General features: G+C 33.6%; 1 protein-coding gene across 2 annotated transcripts; it reads left to right on the top strand.

Moving 5' to 3' along the window:
- The first annotated feature begins 3,452 nt into the window (after window positions 1-3,452).
- On the top strand, window positions 3,453-13,190 carry LOC123556468 (beta-1,4-mannosyltransferase egh-like). Of its 2 annotated transcripts, none has more exons than XM_053542689.1 (2): window positions 3,453-3,541; window positions 7,763-13,190. In XM_053542689.1, the coding sequence occupies exon 2, from the start codon at window positions 7,866-7,868 to the stop codon at window positions 9,285-9,287; it is 1,422 nt and encodes a 473-aa protein (XP_053398664.1). In that variant the 5' UTR covers window positions 3,453-3,541; window positions 7,763-7,865; the 3' UTR covers window positions 9,288-13,190. The 2 variants fall into 2 exon arrangements, with proteins under 2 accessions (XP_053398664.1, XP_053398665.1); XM_053542690.1 differs by lacking the exon at window positions 3,453-3,541 and adding an exon at window positions 3,686-3,806.
- The last annotated feature ends 1,059 nt before the right edge of the window (window positions 13,191-14,249 follow it).

A 14,249-nucleotide genomic window follows, 5' to 3' on the forward strand; every position in this document is an offset into this window, starting at 1 on the left:
TAAGATATTTATCTTGCATTCATGAAAAATTCATCTGTTTCCATGATATTTTTTAGTTTTCATGAAAACCTTCTTTATTTTTGCGAAAGTTTTCATGAAAACTATATAGCTAAGTGGTGGCAGTTTTATGCCACCATACTTACCTAAAGTAAACGGTGTTTCGCTCCTCTACCTCATTGTCTTAATCATAAAATGTTTCGCAATAGCCACTTATTTCTACGAATATGCGGGTGGCAGTAACGGGCGCGAATAGTCAGAGTTTGTCCCGTAAAGATACTTGTGCAGATAATACATTTCGTTCCACTTTCCAGATAATAACTGGATACGTGGCACTTTTTGGAGAAATTCATCTTCACAAGTTCCACCCAAGGTCGGGTCCACGGGTTTGGGCGGATCCATGGTGTTGGGCGGGAGTTGCAATTTTAGGAAATACCTACAACTCACTTCGATCGAAAACCATACATCAGTAGTACTTATAATTTCTGATAGGTCAAATTGTATTCTTTCTTGAAAATGAAGGCTGCCGTTGTGCGAAATATTCATGCTCTTTTAGGCCTAGGACAGATTCCGCCAATGAGGTAAGCTCATATCAAACTGGATCTATCTTTAGCGTCATCTGGCTGGTAGGTTTTCGTCTCTGTCGAAATAGAAGCATTTCTGAAAATGTGACGACGTATTAAAAATAAGTCCACCTATGTGCACATGTGTGCTTTAAAATGAATACGTGCACGTATATATGTACGCGTGCACGCATACTTTTATACGTGACTTTGTGTACGTTGTTGGCGAACATCGGGAATTTGTTAGTTTCTTACACTTCAATGTTTCATGAAATTCGTTTTAGAAATACGGATGTTTAATTTCTTATATCACAAGAAAGGCAAAACAATCGCTCTGTGTTATAAATGTGGCCGCATTTACGTTTATTAATTAGTATTCTAGTGTTTGAAATTATTTTTTGTCCAATGGCATATTGTAGTATTTTTCAAAGTATCGGGAAATTTATTTTGGTAAATCAGCATTTACTTCCAGTCGTTTATTAACCCGATAAGTCACATTCTTAACAAAAAATAATTTCAAACACTAAACAGGTTGGTGTTTATTAGTAAGCATTTATCAAATCAAATTGTACTTTAAATGACAGAGGATAAATTATTTTATTGTCCTTTTAGGCGTAAAGGGCTGTTACTAAGAAAATTTTGATATAATTTAAGAATGCGTATGACAGTTATATGCAATTGACTGCCAATCCTGAGGTCCGGAGTTTCAGTGGATCCCGGTCAAGCCACTGGAAATTTCTTACATGCTGTTGAGTGTCTCCTACCCAGCTAAGAAGCCAGCACTGGTTCCTTTTTCGGGATCAATGGGTTTATCGGTACTATGTACCGTGTATCGTGTACATCAAAGAACTGGGATGTCTATTCAAGAGCCAGACTTAGTTAGACTGACATGGATTAGTCTATAAATATTGGTTGTGTCTGCCAACATACTACCAAAATTATTGAAAGCATCCCTTCAAATAAGGAAATGTAAACGGTGTGTAAAGCATGTTTTCCTTTACAAGATGCGTTCCAACAGTTACTGAGCTATTCCTTTGCGCTTCTGAGTGCACATATATTGTACATGCATTCAAGAAAAATTATTTCTTCCTTCTTGGTTTCTTGTGCTGTGTTCTATTTATGTATATATATGCAGTATTTTTTCATGTATTTAATATGTTTCTAATGTTTCTCTCAAAACAAACTACGTCACAACATGTGAGCCGTTCTAACCGTGCTCAAAACAGCAATCTTTTAAGGGTTCTTCTTAAAGATTTGTTGAATATAATTCCGCGTTTTAGAGATTCGACCCGGCGAGTGAGTTTGGTGGAAGGGGGAGGGGGTACGGTGAAGGTATCGTATGAATAAGCATCAATTTGTTTGAATTTAAGAAATGATTTATAGCAAAAGAGTGCTTTAACACTATTTAGGGCCTATGCACGATGGGTGATTTCATACGTCGAGCATAATAATTTCACGAGGGCGCAGCCCGAGTGAAATTATTTGAACGACGTATTACCACCCGAGTGTATAAATAGTGTTAAAGCACGCGTGTGCTATAAACTATTTCGATTCTAATATGCCTTTAATCTCAAACACTAGATAAAATATAGAAGCGCTCTTTCTTGGTCGCTTAACGTGGCGTCATTCTAGGGTAAGAGTGTGAAACATTGAAAAAAAAACTCTTTGCTTTACTCAAAGCTATTTAGCTATGTCGGTCAATAGCTATCCATAGCTAATGTTGTCTTTATATGTAACACCGACTTTAAATAATATTTGTATCTTGTATTCATTGCATTGTCTTTCAAAGATGGAGCCGCGAAACCGCGACATACTGAAATATTTGGACCGCGGCCACGGTCCTCGCGGCCCAACTCGTACGACACTGCGATAAGCATCCAGTATCATTATTTACACCCTTCAAAGTTTTTGTAAGATTCAGTAATGTTTTTTGTTCAAATATCCTATAATTGTATATGTAAGTGTTATCGACGTTATCGATAATTATTGATTATACTGATAATGTATACGATTCAAACAGACAATATGACAATAACCCCCACTTAGGTGCAAACTGGTTCCACATGCCGTGACACGGGCGGATGTGATAAAATCTTATGTAACAAATGATCATCTGTTAACATCTGACATCCGCAATAATTGGTAATTTCGGTCATTCTTGAATGACTGCTGCATATATAAATATCATTCTAAACGTAAGAAAATATTCTAGTTAAAGTTGAACAAAGAATTTGGTAAAGGGCTCGAAACAGATTATCTACTCACATAAAAGCTGACCTTCTGAAATGGATATATTATTATAATACTGTGTTAAGCATTACTGCATTTGAACTCTTGTGAGATAGGTATACGCTATTTTATATCGGTAAGTCAATTCAAATTTTCGACAGAAATGTAAAAGTGTTGTCAAAGAAACTTTATTTTATTAGATCTATGATGCGGTCTTTTTTAAATTAGCCTTTGCGTTTTAAAAAGTCATAACATAAATGAAGGAAACTTCCATGAATGAAATACGTGCATGTAAAACAACACGTACAAGTGTTTGACGTAACTTGACTGGCGTAGATATTTACCAAATTGTATTATCAAAGAATTTACAAAAAAAGAAAGAGAAAAACGAATATATATACGTAGGCATATATACGTATTCATAATTAAATATATAGGCCTAAAAAAATGCAGTTAGATCTAGTAGCCTACTTTAAGTAGGCAAAGATCTATTTTTATAGCTCCTTGAAGTAGGCTATGTCTTAAAACAGTTTTAAAACAGTTTTATCTTTGGCTAGATTTTTTTCCTTTTGTACGTGTTTTCTTCTAAAATATATCAAACAACATGCCTTTGGGTTTACGTTAACCTTAATTCAAGAACAGCAACTCATTCTTACACAGTGACTTCCCTTGTCCGCCATTGTTGCGGAAGGTGACAAGATAGATACACGCATCATAATTTAAAAGTGTGATTATTGAGCAATTACAGAATGGTAACACTTACTTTAAAAATCTTAATCACTCAATGAAAATATATATTTTGCTTTTTTCAAGGTGAAATTCCAAAATTATGTGAGTCATGAATGTTATTCCTGTGATTCATACTCCGATTTTGACACTTTGTCCTGAAAAATTATGGGCGGTGTCCGTCTTCAGTTTTAACTGAATGAGCTAACAGGAGCCCTAGTGAATAAGAAACATTTGATGTGAGAAAAATATGAGATATATTTCATGAAAAAATAAGGCTGTATTTCGATGGTAAGACAATTCAAAATATTTTAGAAATAATTTTATTCATAGTACTCGGACAGGTAACAGTTCGGATAATGATTATGATTTGATGCAGGGTGAGGGTGGTCATTAATAACAGAAGTTGACGGTTTGTAAACAATGATGGCCAACTTTGTTTGTATTTCTTAAAAATTCTTTGAAAGTTTGCTTAGAAACAGATAGGTCATATGAGTTTAATTTTTTGTGTGTAGATTGTTTCCGCTTTTAATGTAGCGCTGAACACTAAGTCTTTTTTTACTGAACATGAGTTGCTGATGTTGTACAGATCTCTGTGCGTGTGTGTGTACATCGTTTCCGCTTTTGTTGTAGCATTGACCACTATGTGCATTATCGTTCTCATCACAGGTTGCTAACACAAATTCACAATGTGCTTTTTCGCTGAAAATATTGCTTCTTAATTACTAAAATATATATTGCAATGAGTGAAGTTGTTTTAATGTCATTTAATAAAATCTGCCTGATGAATCAATAAATGCTGCAAAAGCTTTGACAAGTTCTTCTTTTGCATTGACTGTTACATCCTGCTAGTGTAGACAGAGAAATGGTGCTGCAGTCTATGCTATTCTTGTGTAGTATGCCCTCAACTGTCCTTTTAAGTATATCTCTCTGTGAAGTAAATCTTAAACATTTGAAAATGTAGTGATCAACTGTTTCTGGGGTTTGGCATTGTTCATAGTAAATCTACTATGGCCACACAGCAGTTGATTCAGCAGTGGTGGCAAATTCAATTGTCTGTATTGCCCAGGTTGTCCCAAAGCTTGTACGGACAAGTGAAATTTGACCAGAATTTACTATTATGTCTATATAACAATCATACAGACAAGTAAAAAATAGCAATTCAATGGCAAAAACGGACAAGCAAGTCAAAATCAGATTTCGCCACCCCAGTTCAGTATTGAAAAGTTTTTTCTGTCTTTGCCTGTACAGTTTCTTGATCCTGTTTTGCTGAAAATTTCTTGTATGGTGTCTGTTTTATCTGATAATGAGTATTTGTTGTTCCATTTTTTTACAACCTTACTTTTCATAGCAGCCATGACTTCGCTAGCATCTACATGTAACATCCCTGTGTTCTCTTCTGTTTCTGCTATGCTCATTTCTGTTGCAGCCAATTTTGCTTGTTTATCAGCCAGCTCATTACCAGTCAATTTTTTGTTTCCAGGAATCCAGTGAACCTCTGTATTATTTTGTCTCTCTTCAATTGTAGCTAAATATTTCTTGATGTTCGAAATGGCCACAATTTTGTTAGTGGGTATTTTCTTGCAAAAAGCAGACATGATTGCAGCTTAGCAGTCTGTAAATATATGGATCTTTCTACTAGTAACTGTATTTGTATCAGCCAGAAATTCTAGTCACAATAAGTGCTATCTCTATACCAACTTTTCCCCCAGAGTAGTTGTTACTAGTTTTGCTTATTCCCCTGTTTAGCAGGATGGGTGTAGAAGAGTAGCCTTCCAAGTATACCGCAGCACCCACTCCAGTTGGACCTGGGTTGCCAAGTGCTGATCCATCAGTAAATGCTAAAACCGTGTTGTCATCACAAGAATCTATGATCTCTCTGATATTTTTCTACTTGAATATCTTTGTCTAATCTGAATTCATCTGTCTGCACGTGTTCTCTCCTTCTTGACAAACCATAGTGTTCTCTGCTATATTCAAATTTTCTTTCTTTATCTTCAAGCTTCAAAGTTTCAGTTCATTAAATCATGTCATGAGAAGTTGGAATGTAGTTGGTTTTCCTTTGTAACTGCCACTGGATTATTTCGTTCAGTCATCTGTTTCGATGCTCTGGAGTTTTGACGCCCATTTTTATTTTGCTGTCAAATAGTTATAAGTGACCTTTTATAATGCCAAATTACACTAGATTGCAAAGCAGGCAATATTTTACTTCACTCAAATAAAACAAATGCATTCATTAGAATTACACTATGATTATATAGGTGGCATTCCATGAGAAAACCTGTGTTAGTGACAAAAATTTCAAAATTGAGATAACAAAATATTCATGAAGAACATTCTTTTACCTTTCAAATCTCAAAATTTGAAGTGATTATCTTCACTATTTCAAAAGCTAAAATGCTTTTAAGTCGTTTTAATAATGCAAAAATCTCCAATCCTTTAAAAACCTGATTTTTACAGAAGCAACTGTTCAAGTAGGGGATTTATTGACTTTGCTGTATTGAGTTATGGTCTGTATTACCATAAAGGTAAATTGAATACCATGCTATTGCTGAGAAATCATTAATGATCAATAATTTTTGTTGACTTTATGGTTGAGTTAATTTGTGAAATAAAGTCTCTACTTACAAGTAAATTTCCATTCATTTTATGTTCAAAAGTTTAAACCCATGAATTCATGTCCCCACATAAAAGTCATTTTGGCCTAAACTATAAAATTTTGTGCCCATGAAACTAAATAATTCCACAAAATGTCAATAAAATTCCTTAATATTTGAAGATAAACATATTCTTAATTGATGATTTATGAAAAATTATACAGTATTTAAATCAGTCACAGGTGCTACTTATACAAATAACATTTTACGAAGGACTGAAAAAGAATCAGAGATTCTATCTTTATTCTCATTTATATACATACATCATATAAAGCATTATAACACATTCACAAATATCACATGTATATAACTGCTCAAATTTTGAGCTATATGAGATTAATATTTCAGTCAATAGTACATGAATTCTGACCATTAAGAATATTGAATATATCATTTAAATAAATGAATAAAAATTACATCTATATTAAGTCTAACTATTTACAGACTTAAAAGATAGAAAACCAGTGCTAATCCATATTTAAAAACTGCCATAAAAGAACCATATGTAAAACACTGAAGACGGTAAATCGGGGCCCTAACGCGCATATAAAAAATAGTTATCAAAAGTTGAATATCACTCTTGACCAGGTCAAGAATGAACTGATTAGCACTGATTGTCTACACAAGTATAAAATGGACATGACACATAATACTAAGAAAATACAAATCATGGAACATTCAGATAACCTGGAAAACAATATAAATATGTACATGTATGTATAATTAATGATTCTCTTAGTTAGAGGAGTCAGGCATACATGAAACAAACTTTTTTTATTATTTCATTTTGTTTATTTGAATATTCAGCTTTTATTTCATGTTCATGCAAGGAAAGTACATATGAGCCGCGCCATGGGAAAACCAACATAGTGGGTGTGCGACTAGCATGGATCCAGACCAGCCTGCGCATCCGCGCAGTCTGGTCAGGCTCCATGCTGTTCGCTTTTAAAGCCTATTGGAATTGGAGAAACTGTTAGCGAACAGCATGGATCCTGACCAGACTGCGCGGATGCGCAGGCTGGTCTGGATCCATGCTGGTTGCACACCCACTATGTTGGTTTTCCCATGGCACGGCTCATATTGAGGAACAATATAAATTAAACAAATGACTCTATACAATTATAACATCAACAATAAAACATAAATTCAAAGGTTTTCAGAAAGAAATAAAACATGTGATGTAAGAAACATAGTAAACTATTTGGACAAAATAACCAAAAAAGTTTTATGACATTGTTTGTTCCTTTAAATGTATGCTGTCAGTGTATTATTTCATGATGTAAGTAACTGACACATAGGCAATATATTTTTAAATGTATTCAGTTTAGATCTTAAATTCATTACTGTAATTTTACTTACAATTTTGAACCATTTCTTTTTATTTTAAAAACAACAAGTATTTGATGTCCTTAGCCATACAGTTAAGACAGTAGTTAAGTTTCTTAATTGTAGACACAGTGTTGAAAGCTTCACACTAAAGATCAAGATCAGTACAGTACAGTACCAGCACTGTCCCATTTCTTAACTTTATCAAATATCATTGTTCCTTTTTGTGTTAGTCTTGAAATATATATTTTTATATCCTTTCAGAAACTGAAGTAAAACAGCAATCAGACAGGAAAAAAAGACGACTAGATATTACAAAATAGAAACTTTTGACTGTGATACCAAAAGAGATTAGAAAAAATCAAAGATGGAATCTTTCCCACACGTACTCCACGTCCTGACCATCGGCCTTCTTCTCATCATCATACTCATCTTCCTTGTTCTGGCAGGTGGTATCGGACCTGATCGTCTGGCTGGCTTCGATCCTGTTCTAGAATATGGAATGACAGCAACTATCATACTCTACACTTTGAGATTTCTGACATTCATTCCAATACCGCAAGCAATTTTTAATTTTCTCGGACTATTTTGTTACAATACTCACCCTCCAAAGCCTAAGTTAAAGACCTCTACGTTATTTGGCCCATTTATTTGCTTCAGGGTTGTAACTAGAGGAACATTTCCAGAACTTGTGAAGAAAAATGTGCAGAGAAATGTGGAAATATGTTCAAGGATTGGTTTAGATAACTATATAATTGAAGTGGTGACAGATAATGCCGTAAACCTACCGAAGTCACCACGACTTAGAGAAATTATTGTACCAAACCAGTATGTCACAGCGAATCATACAAAGTACAAGGCAAGAGCTTTAAACTACTGCCTTGAAGCTGGTGTCAATATGCTTACAGACAATGATTGGATTGTGCATTTAGATGAAGAAACTCTCCTCACTGAGTCGTCCGTTATAGGTATTGTCAACTTTATCAACGAGGGAAGCTACAATCTTGGACAAGGCGTTATTACGTATGCAAACGAAGACATAGTTAGCTGGCTAACGACAATCGCAGATTTAGTAAGGGTTGGAATGGACTTTGGAATGATACGATTCTGTCTGAAATATCTTCATAAACCAGTGTTCAGCTGGAAAGGAAGTTTTATTGTAGCAAATGCTGGCATTGAAAGGCAGATTACGTATGATTTTGGTATAGAAGGTAGTATAGCCGAGGACTGTTTCTTTGCTTTAACAGCCTGGAAGGAGGGACATCAGTTTGGTTTTGTTGAAGGAGACATGTGGGAAAAAAGTACATTTTCTGCGTTAGATTACATCTACCAGCGTAAACGATGGGTACAGGGTATATATAATGTGTTTTTTAGTTCACAAATTCCATTCAAGTATAAGTATGGGATTTCACTGATGTTACTGGCCTGGTTTTTCATGCCTTTAACAGTCACAAACATTGTACTAGTACCCTTGTTTCCATTGCCAATGTGGCGCAGTGTTAACATCCTGTGCGGCTTTATGGGTGCTGTAATGCTGTTTCTTTACATATTCGGAGCAATTATGTCATTCTCACCACGGAGAACAGGGTGGGCCAAATATATTTTCCTTTGCTTTGTACCAGTTGTTGTATTACCAGTTGCTATGGTAATGGAGACAATAGGTGTTGTGTGGGCACTCAAAACCAGGAAACTAGACTCTTTCCATATTGTGAATAAGCAGACGACACTGTCACCACAAACGACTGTACCTAGTGAAAAATCCACAGCAAACACAATTCAGCATGTATAACAAATATTATTGTTGTCATCATTTATTCATTGGTTAAGCATCATTTTTTTGTGTGTGAAAAATGTCCTTAAAATTCCCTTAGAATTTTTTTAGGCCTAAGTTGATGTGTGTCTTGTGCTCTACAGAACAGTATGCAGCAAAATCATGTTTTCGTGAAAGGTGTGTATACCGGTAGTTCAAGCTTAACTGAAAGGTTACATTGTACTTATTTTGTGGGGAATAAACAGAACTTTTTTATCTATTTGTTACTGTATAACTGTTTAAAAATTTAATTCATGTAAACAAATTACTGACTTCTGATACAGACTTGTAACAGAAAAGAATTTCAAACAGTGAGAAACTACAGCAAGCAAACTGTTAACAGGTGTGTATAAATGTACATAAAAGGTGTAGAAATATTGGATGAGATATTTATCTTCTATAATGTGTTGGATATAATGTGTTAGAATATCTTCTGTCAGTGTCATCGCAGATTTACCATGCTTAACAGCTGTCAAGTTTTTTCTTAAAACCTGATGAAGTTGTAAATGCAGGTGATCCGATTATTTTCTTTTTATTTCATTTTTGAAGCAATTTTTATCTGGCCTTTTTGTTTATTTATCCCATTAGCATTGTTAATTTTCATGCTGAAGAGTGTATTTTGTAGTGATGTTTTATATATTTTGTTTTTTAAGAATTTTGTCTCATTTTGTTGACTTAACTATAAAGCAGTTGAAGAAGTGGGTTATTATTTTTTATGCACAGCTGTGTTATAACAGGATTTTCAGTATTAAAACGCATAATTTGAGAATCTCAAAACTTTATTTACACTTAAGTGGCCAGTTTAACATGTGTACTTACATAGTTATAGCTTTCCTGTATTTTATTTGAAAAAAAAACAAAACAAATGAATTAATGATTTAAATTTCAAAAAGTCTGGAATTTATGATTAGCTCTAGTATGAATTTAATTTTAAAACAGAAAAAGCGGCAAGTTTTAAGGAAGACAGCTTCTACGTTTGCTAAAATCCTGTCGTATGTAAAGATGTAAAGTCATAAATAATTTTTTTGTTGTTGTTGTTTTTAGCTTCTAGTTTATGTCTAAAGTTATGTCTGTTTTGTTGTTTGAAAAGTTATTAGTGCTTTATTTTGTATTAAGGTTGTTATTTTCTGATAACTGACATATTTAACAGATTTGTTTGCTCCTAAAAGGGTGAAGTAACTTCCAAAATTGTTTTTGACGTTTGGAATATTTCAGATAAATACTTTTGCTGGTTTTGTTTGTCTCAGAATTTAATTATATTTATTTTATTTCAGTCTCATCCATTTACATAAAGTAAAACCTATAAACAGTAAAAATCACACATTGTAAATGGCCACTCTCTAAGAGTTACAGGAGACTACAGATAATTGCTCATATGAGATTATTACATATACAAATACAACAATACAGAAACACACTTTATATATATATATATATATATATATATATATATATACAATGTATATATATAACAGACCATCTAACATTCTCATGTTTCAGATAACTGCTTATTTAATCAGCCTAAGTCAAAGAATACATCAAAAGCTCTGATCAAGACTCAGAATTAGACAGTTTGCATAAGAGGCAATAGTTTTTTTTTTTTTTTTTTAGAAAAGAAACCAGTTATTATCTAGTACGTGAATTTATTATGTGCATGTATATAGCTTATGTCTTGCCTTATCATACCCTCCAAACTTTGTTTGGGGTGCTATATAGGAATCACTTTGTCCTGTCCCTGTCCCTTTCCGTCCCATCTAGGGAACGGATACAGATATCATGTTAAAACTGACAGTGTTTATTTGGGATACATTTAAATACCAAATCCAAAGTCTCTGACTAATTTTCAAAAAATTATCTCTCCCATTCACTTGGAAAAATTATCAATATTGACATTTCTTTCAATATTTCTGACACCTTTTCATGCAGTTGATTGAAATTTCACACAAACAATTTAAGTTTACACACTTAAAATTAAATCCTTTATTAAGATATTGCATTTGAACTTCAAAACCAGTTGAAGGAATCATAAGTCAAGTTCACATATTAGTTTCATTGAAAAGTTACTTACACCTCATGGCTCATGAGGAAGTTGACATAACAAGTTCTTTAACTCTGACACTTTTATGCAGAGTTGTATCCCTTTCTCACTTATTTTTTCTCATTTCTGATATTTAAGAGAACAACATTAAGTCCACTGAAGGAAACTAAATGTCACATTGATATGATACATGTCTATAATATTATTATGATTTAAGAGAAAAACTTTAAAGCAAGTGAAGAAAATTCCACAGTTATATATAAAAAATTGAACAAACTGAAAAGCACATGAACTGTAACTTTTTCCTGAATATAGACAAACTTATCTCCCTGATTTAATTTTAAAGATGTCATGTGTAGTATTCAGAGAGTGACAATAATGTTTATTTATTACTGTAACAACCTTTCCAAACAAGGTCTTTGACAGGGGTCTGAATAACATTTAATAATAGCTCTAGCTTTTCTTCTTGTAATTGTTAGATTTTTATGTCAGTTTGCACATGTGTTAGTGCAGTTTTATGTAAGCAATCTTAATTTTGTCAGATTTTAATTTCAACACTAATTCTTGATATTTTGCTGCCATGTGATACTCAGAAAGGTGCAATGAAATGCTCTGTTACATTTTTATAACATTTCACCTGGAATAAATATAGTTTCAGAAGATGTTACAAGTTTATCTGTACTGTTTTAAGTGTTTGGGCCTCTGGACCTCTGTGAGCCACTGTCTTAGAATCGCTTGGCCCATAACTCTTAAGGGTTCAAGTCTTACTTGGTTCTGCATGTCTGGAAGCTATTTAGCAAGTTTCAGAAAGGTCACTGATTCTATAGAGGTGCCCTCCTGTGCTTGTAAATAAACCCGGAGGAGCACCTAGGGTCTTCCTCCAACATTAAATTTAGAAATTGACCAAATGTTGAACTGTGTTGGTGTGATTTAAAGTTCAACTGCACAAACAATGTTATTAAGTTTTAGTACCTGTTTACTGTGCCTGAGTATTCTGTAGAGGATATGAATCCTACAAGATACTAATTAAGATTAACCACTGAGATTATTAAATCATGTTAAAGAAGTTGTTGATTTTTTCTTTGTTTTTGTAATCTGCTGATACGTTGTTAGAATCAAATACTCAATTACATAAAGGGCAGTTTAGAATAGACACTATATATGATACTTGTTGTGGTTTTATTAAGTTTTCAGTACTTGTTGTTTAGCTTGCATTTTCCTTCATCTAATCCATAATGCCAGTGGAAGGGTGAGGTGGCATTAGTCTTCTCTCCATCCATCATAAAGGAATCTCCACAGATTTTCATCCAATTTGGTCTAAACAGTTTGCATTTACTAGACGGTTTTTTGTAAAGTTTGTATAATTTGCATTAAGCGAAATTTCAGGACAGACTAAATGTTTTACTAACAGTATTATCCTTGTATGATTTTATCATTATGTGTGCCTGAATTTTAGAACAAAACATGTGTATTTTTAATGTGTTTTTTTTCCTGTATTTTATCAGAAGATCTGATTTCGTTATTTGTTTATTATCAACAAAACAAATAAATATTGCACCACTCATAAAATTATTATTGGTAATCTAGTCATTGAGATAAACTTTAGAATGTTCATTATAATATTGTTTAACAAATGGGTACCCACGAAATCCATTGGTATCATTTTTCTGTCATTGTTGATTTTGTAATGACTTACCTGTTGTATTATCAGTAAGTAAATGATCTGAGGAAAAAATCCACTTTTTCTACAGTTTTTGGTGCTTTTTTAACATGCATATCCAATGCATCAGGATTTTATCAAAGTATTGCTTTTGGAATAATTGCATCATGGATTGAGTATAGCAGAAATTAGACTGATGTCTAGAAAGCTTTGTATACAGTTTTGTGCTTGATGCTTTTATTCTAGTATTCCAGATAGTGATCAGAGTGTACAATGATATGTGTATGTGTTCTTGATATAATGTAATAAAGTATTGAATGTCAGTTTGTTTTCACTTTATTTTCGTGGAGTCTTGAAACCTCGGAACATATGTGTGAAAAAATAGAAAGCTGATGGTAAAATATAAACTTCTAGTTCATTTGGTTGAATTAGTAAGAGGTACATAAAACATGGTATAGTCTGAGCCCTATGCAAGTCAGTACATAACAGCTGCATAACAGAATAGGAAATAATCCGGGATATGTCATAAAACAAGGATTATAAATAGAACATCTAAAATATGTGGGGGAAATTATCTCAAAAGAAAGAAGATGAAGTTTTTTATTATGCAATAAACCAGCATATCTTCAATACATGCATAACAGCATTGCAAATACAGATTTTAATAAACGGACTGGATATAGGTACTTGAAAGCATTGCATGCATTCAAATATGATTTGATGCACTTCATATGACACTATAGCAATGCCATATTTTACATGTAGTTGGTGAAATTTTCCCCATTCAAACAGATATTATTTACTAAATCATGATATGTGCACTTCAGTATGACCAAATCTGGTTATTTATGATTCCCAACTTCAAAATGGGTCTTTTTACAGATTTGTTGGATTATATCTTTTGAGTATTGTGTTTTAGTTATTCAGCAGTTATTTCTGACACCCAGATGTAAGTGAAATGTCCGTATTGTGATACCGGTGAAAACAGACATTGTTGCGCAGACTGTATGTATTGAGGTAGAGAATTGGATACGGACGTGCAACACTGAACATACGATATCACTGGTCCGAGCCTTTGTATAATTTTTATGTCCCCCTTCGAAGAAGGAGGGTATATTGTTTTGCAGATGTCAGTCAGTCCGTCCGTCCATAGACCAGTCTGTTTCTGGATGGTAACTCAAGAACGCTTGGACCTAGAATCATAAAAATTGATATGGAGGTTGGTCATGACCAGCACATGACC

Source organism: Mercenaria mercenaria, chromosome 5 (genome assembly GCF_021730395.1).
Source record: "Mercenaria mercenaria strain notata chromosome 5, MADL_Memer_1, whole genome shotgun sequence".
In the NCBI taxonomy this organism is placed as follows: Eukaryota; Metazoa; Mollusca; class Bivalvia; order Venerida; family Veneridae; genus Mercenaria; species Mercenaria mercenaria.

What these genes read in the sequence shown, in the direction of transcription:
- LOC123556468 (XM_053542689.1), top strand. Translation starts at nt 7,866, where the DNA reads ATGGAATCTTTCCCACACGTACTCCACGTCCTGACCATCGGCCTTCTT.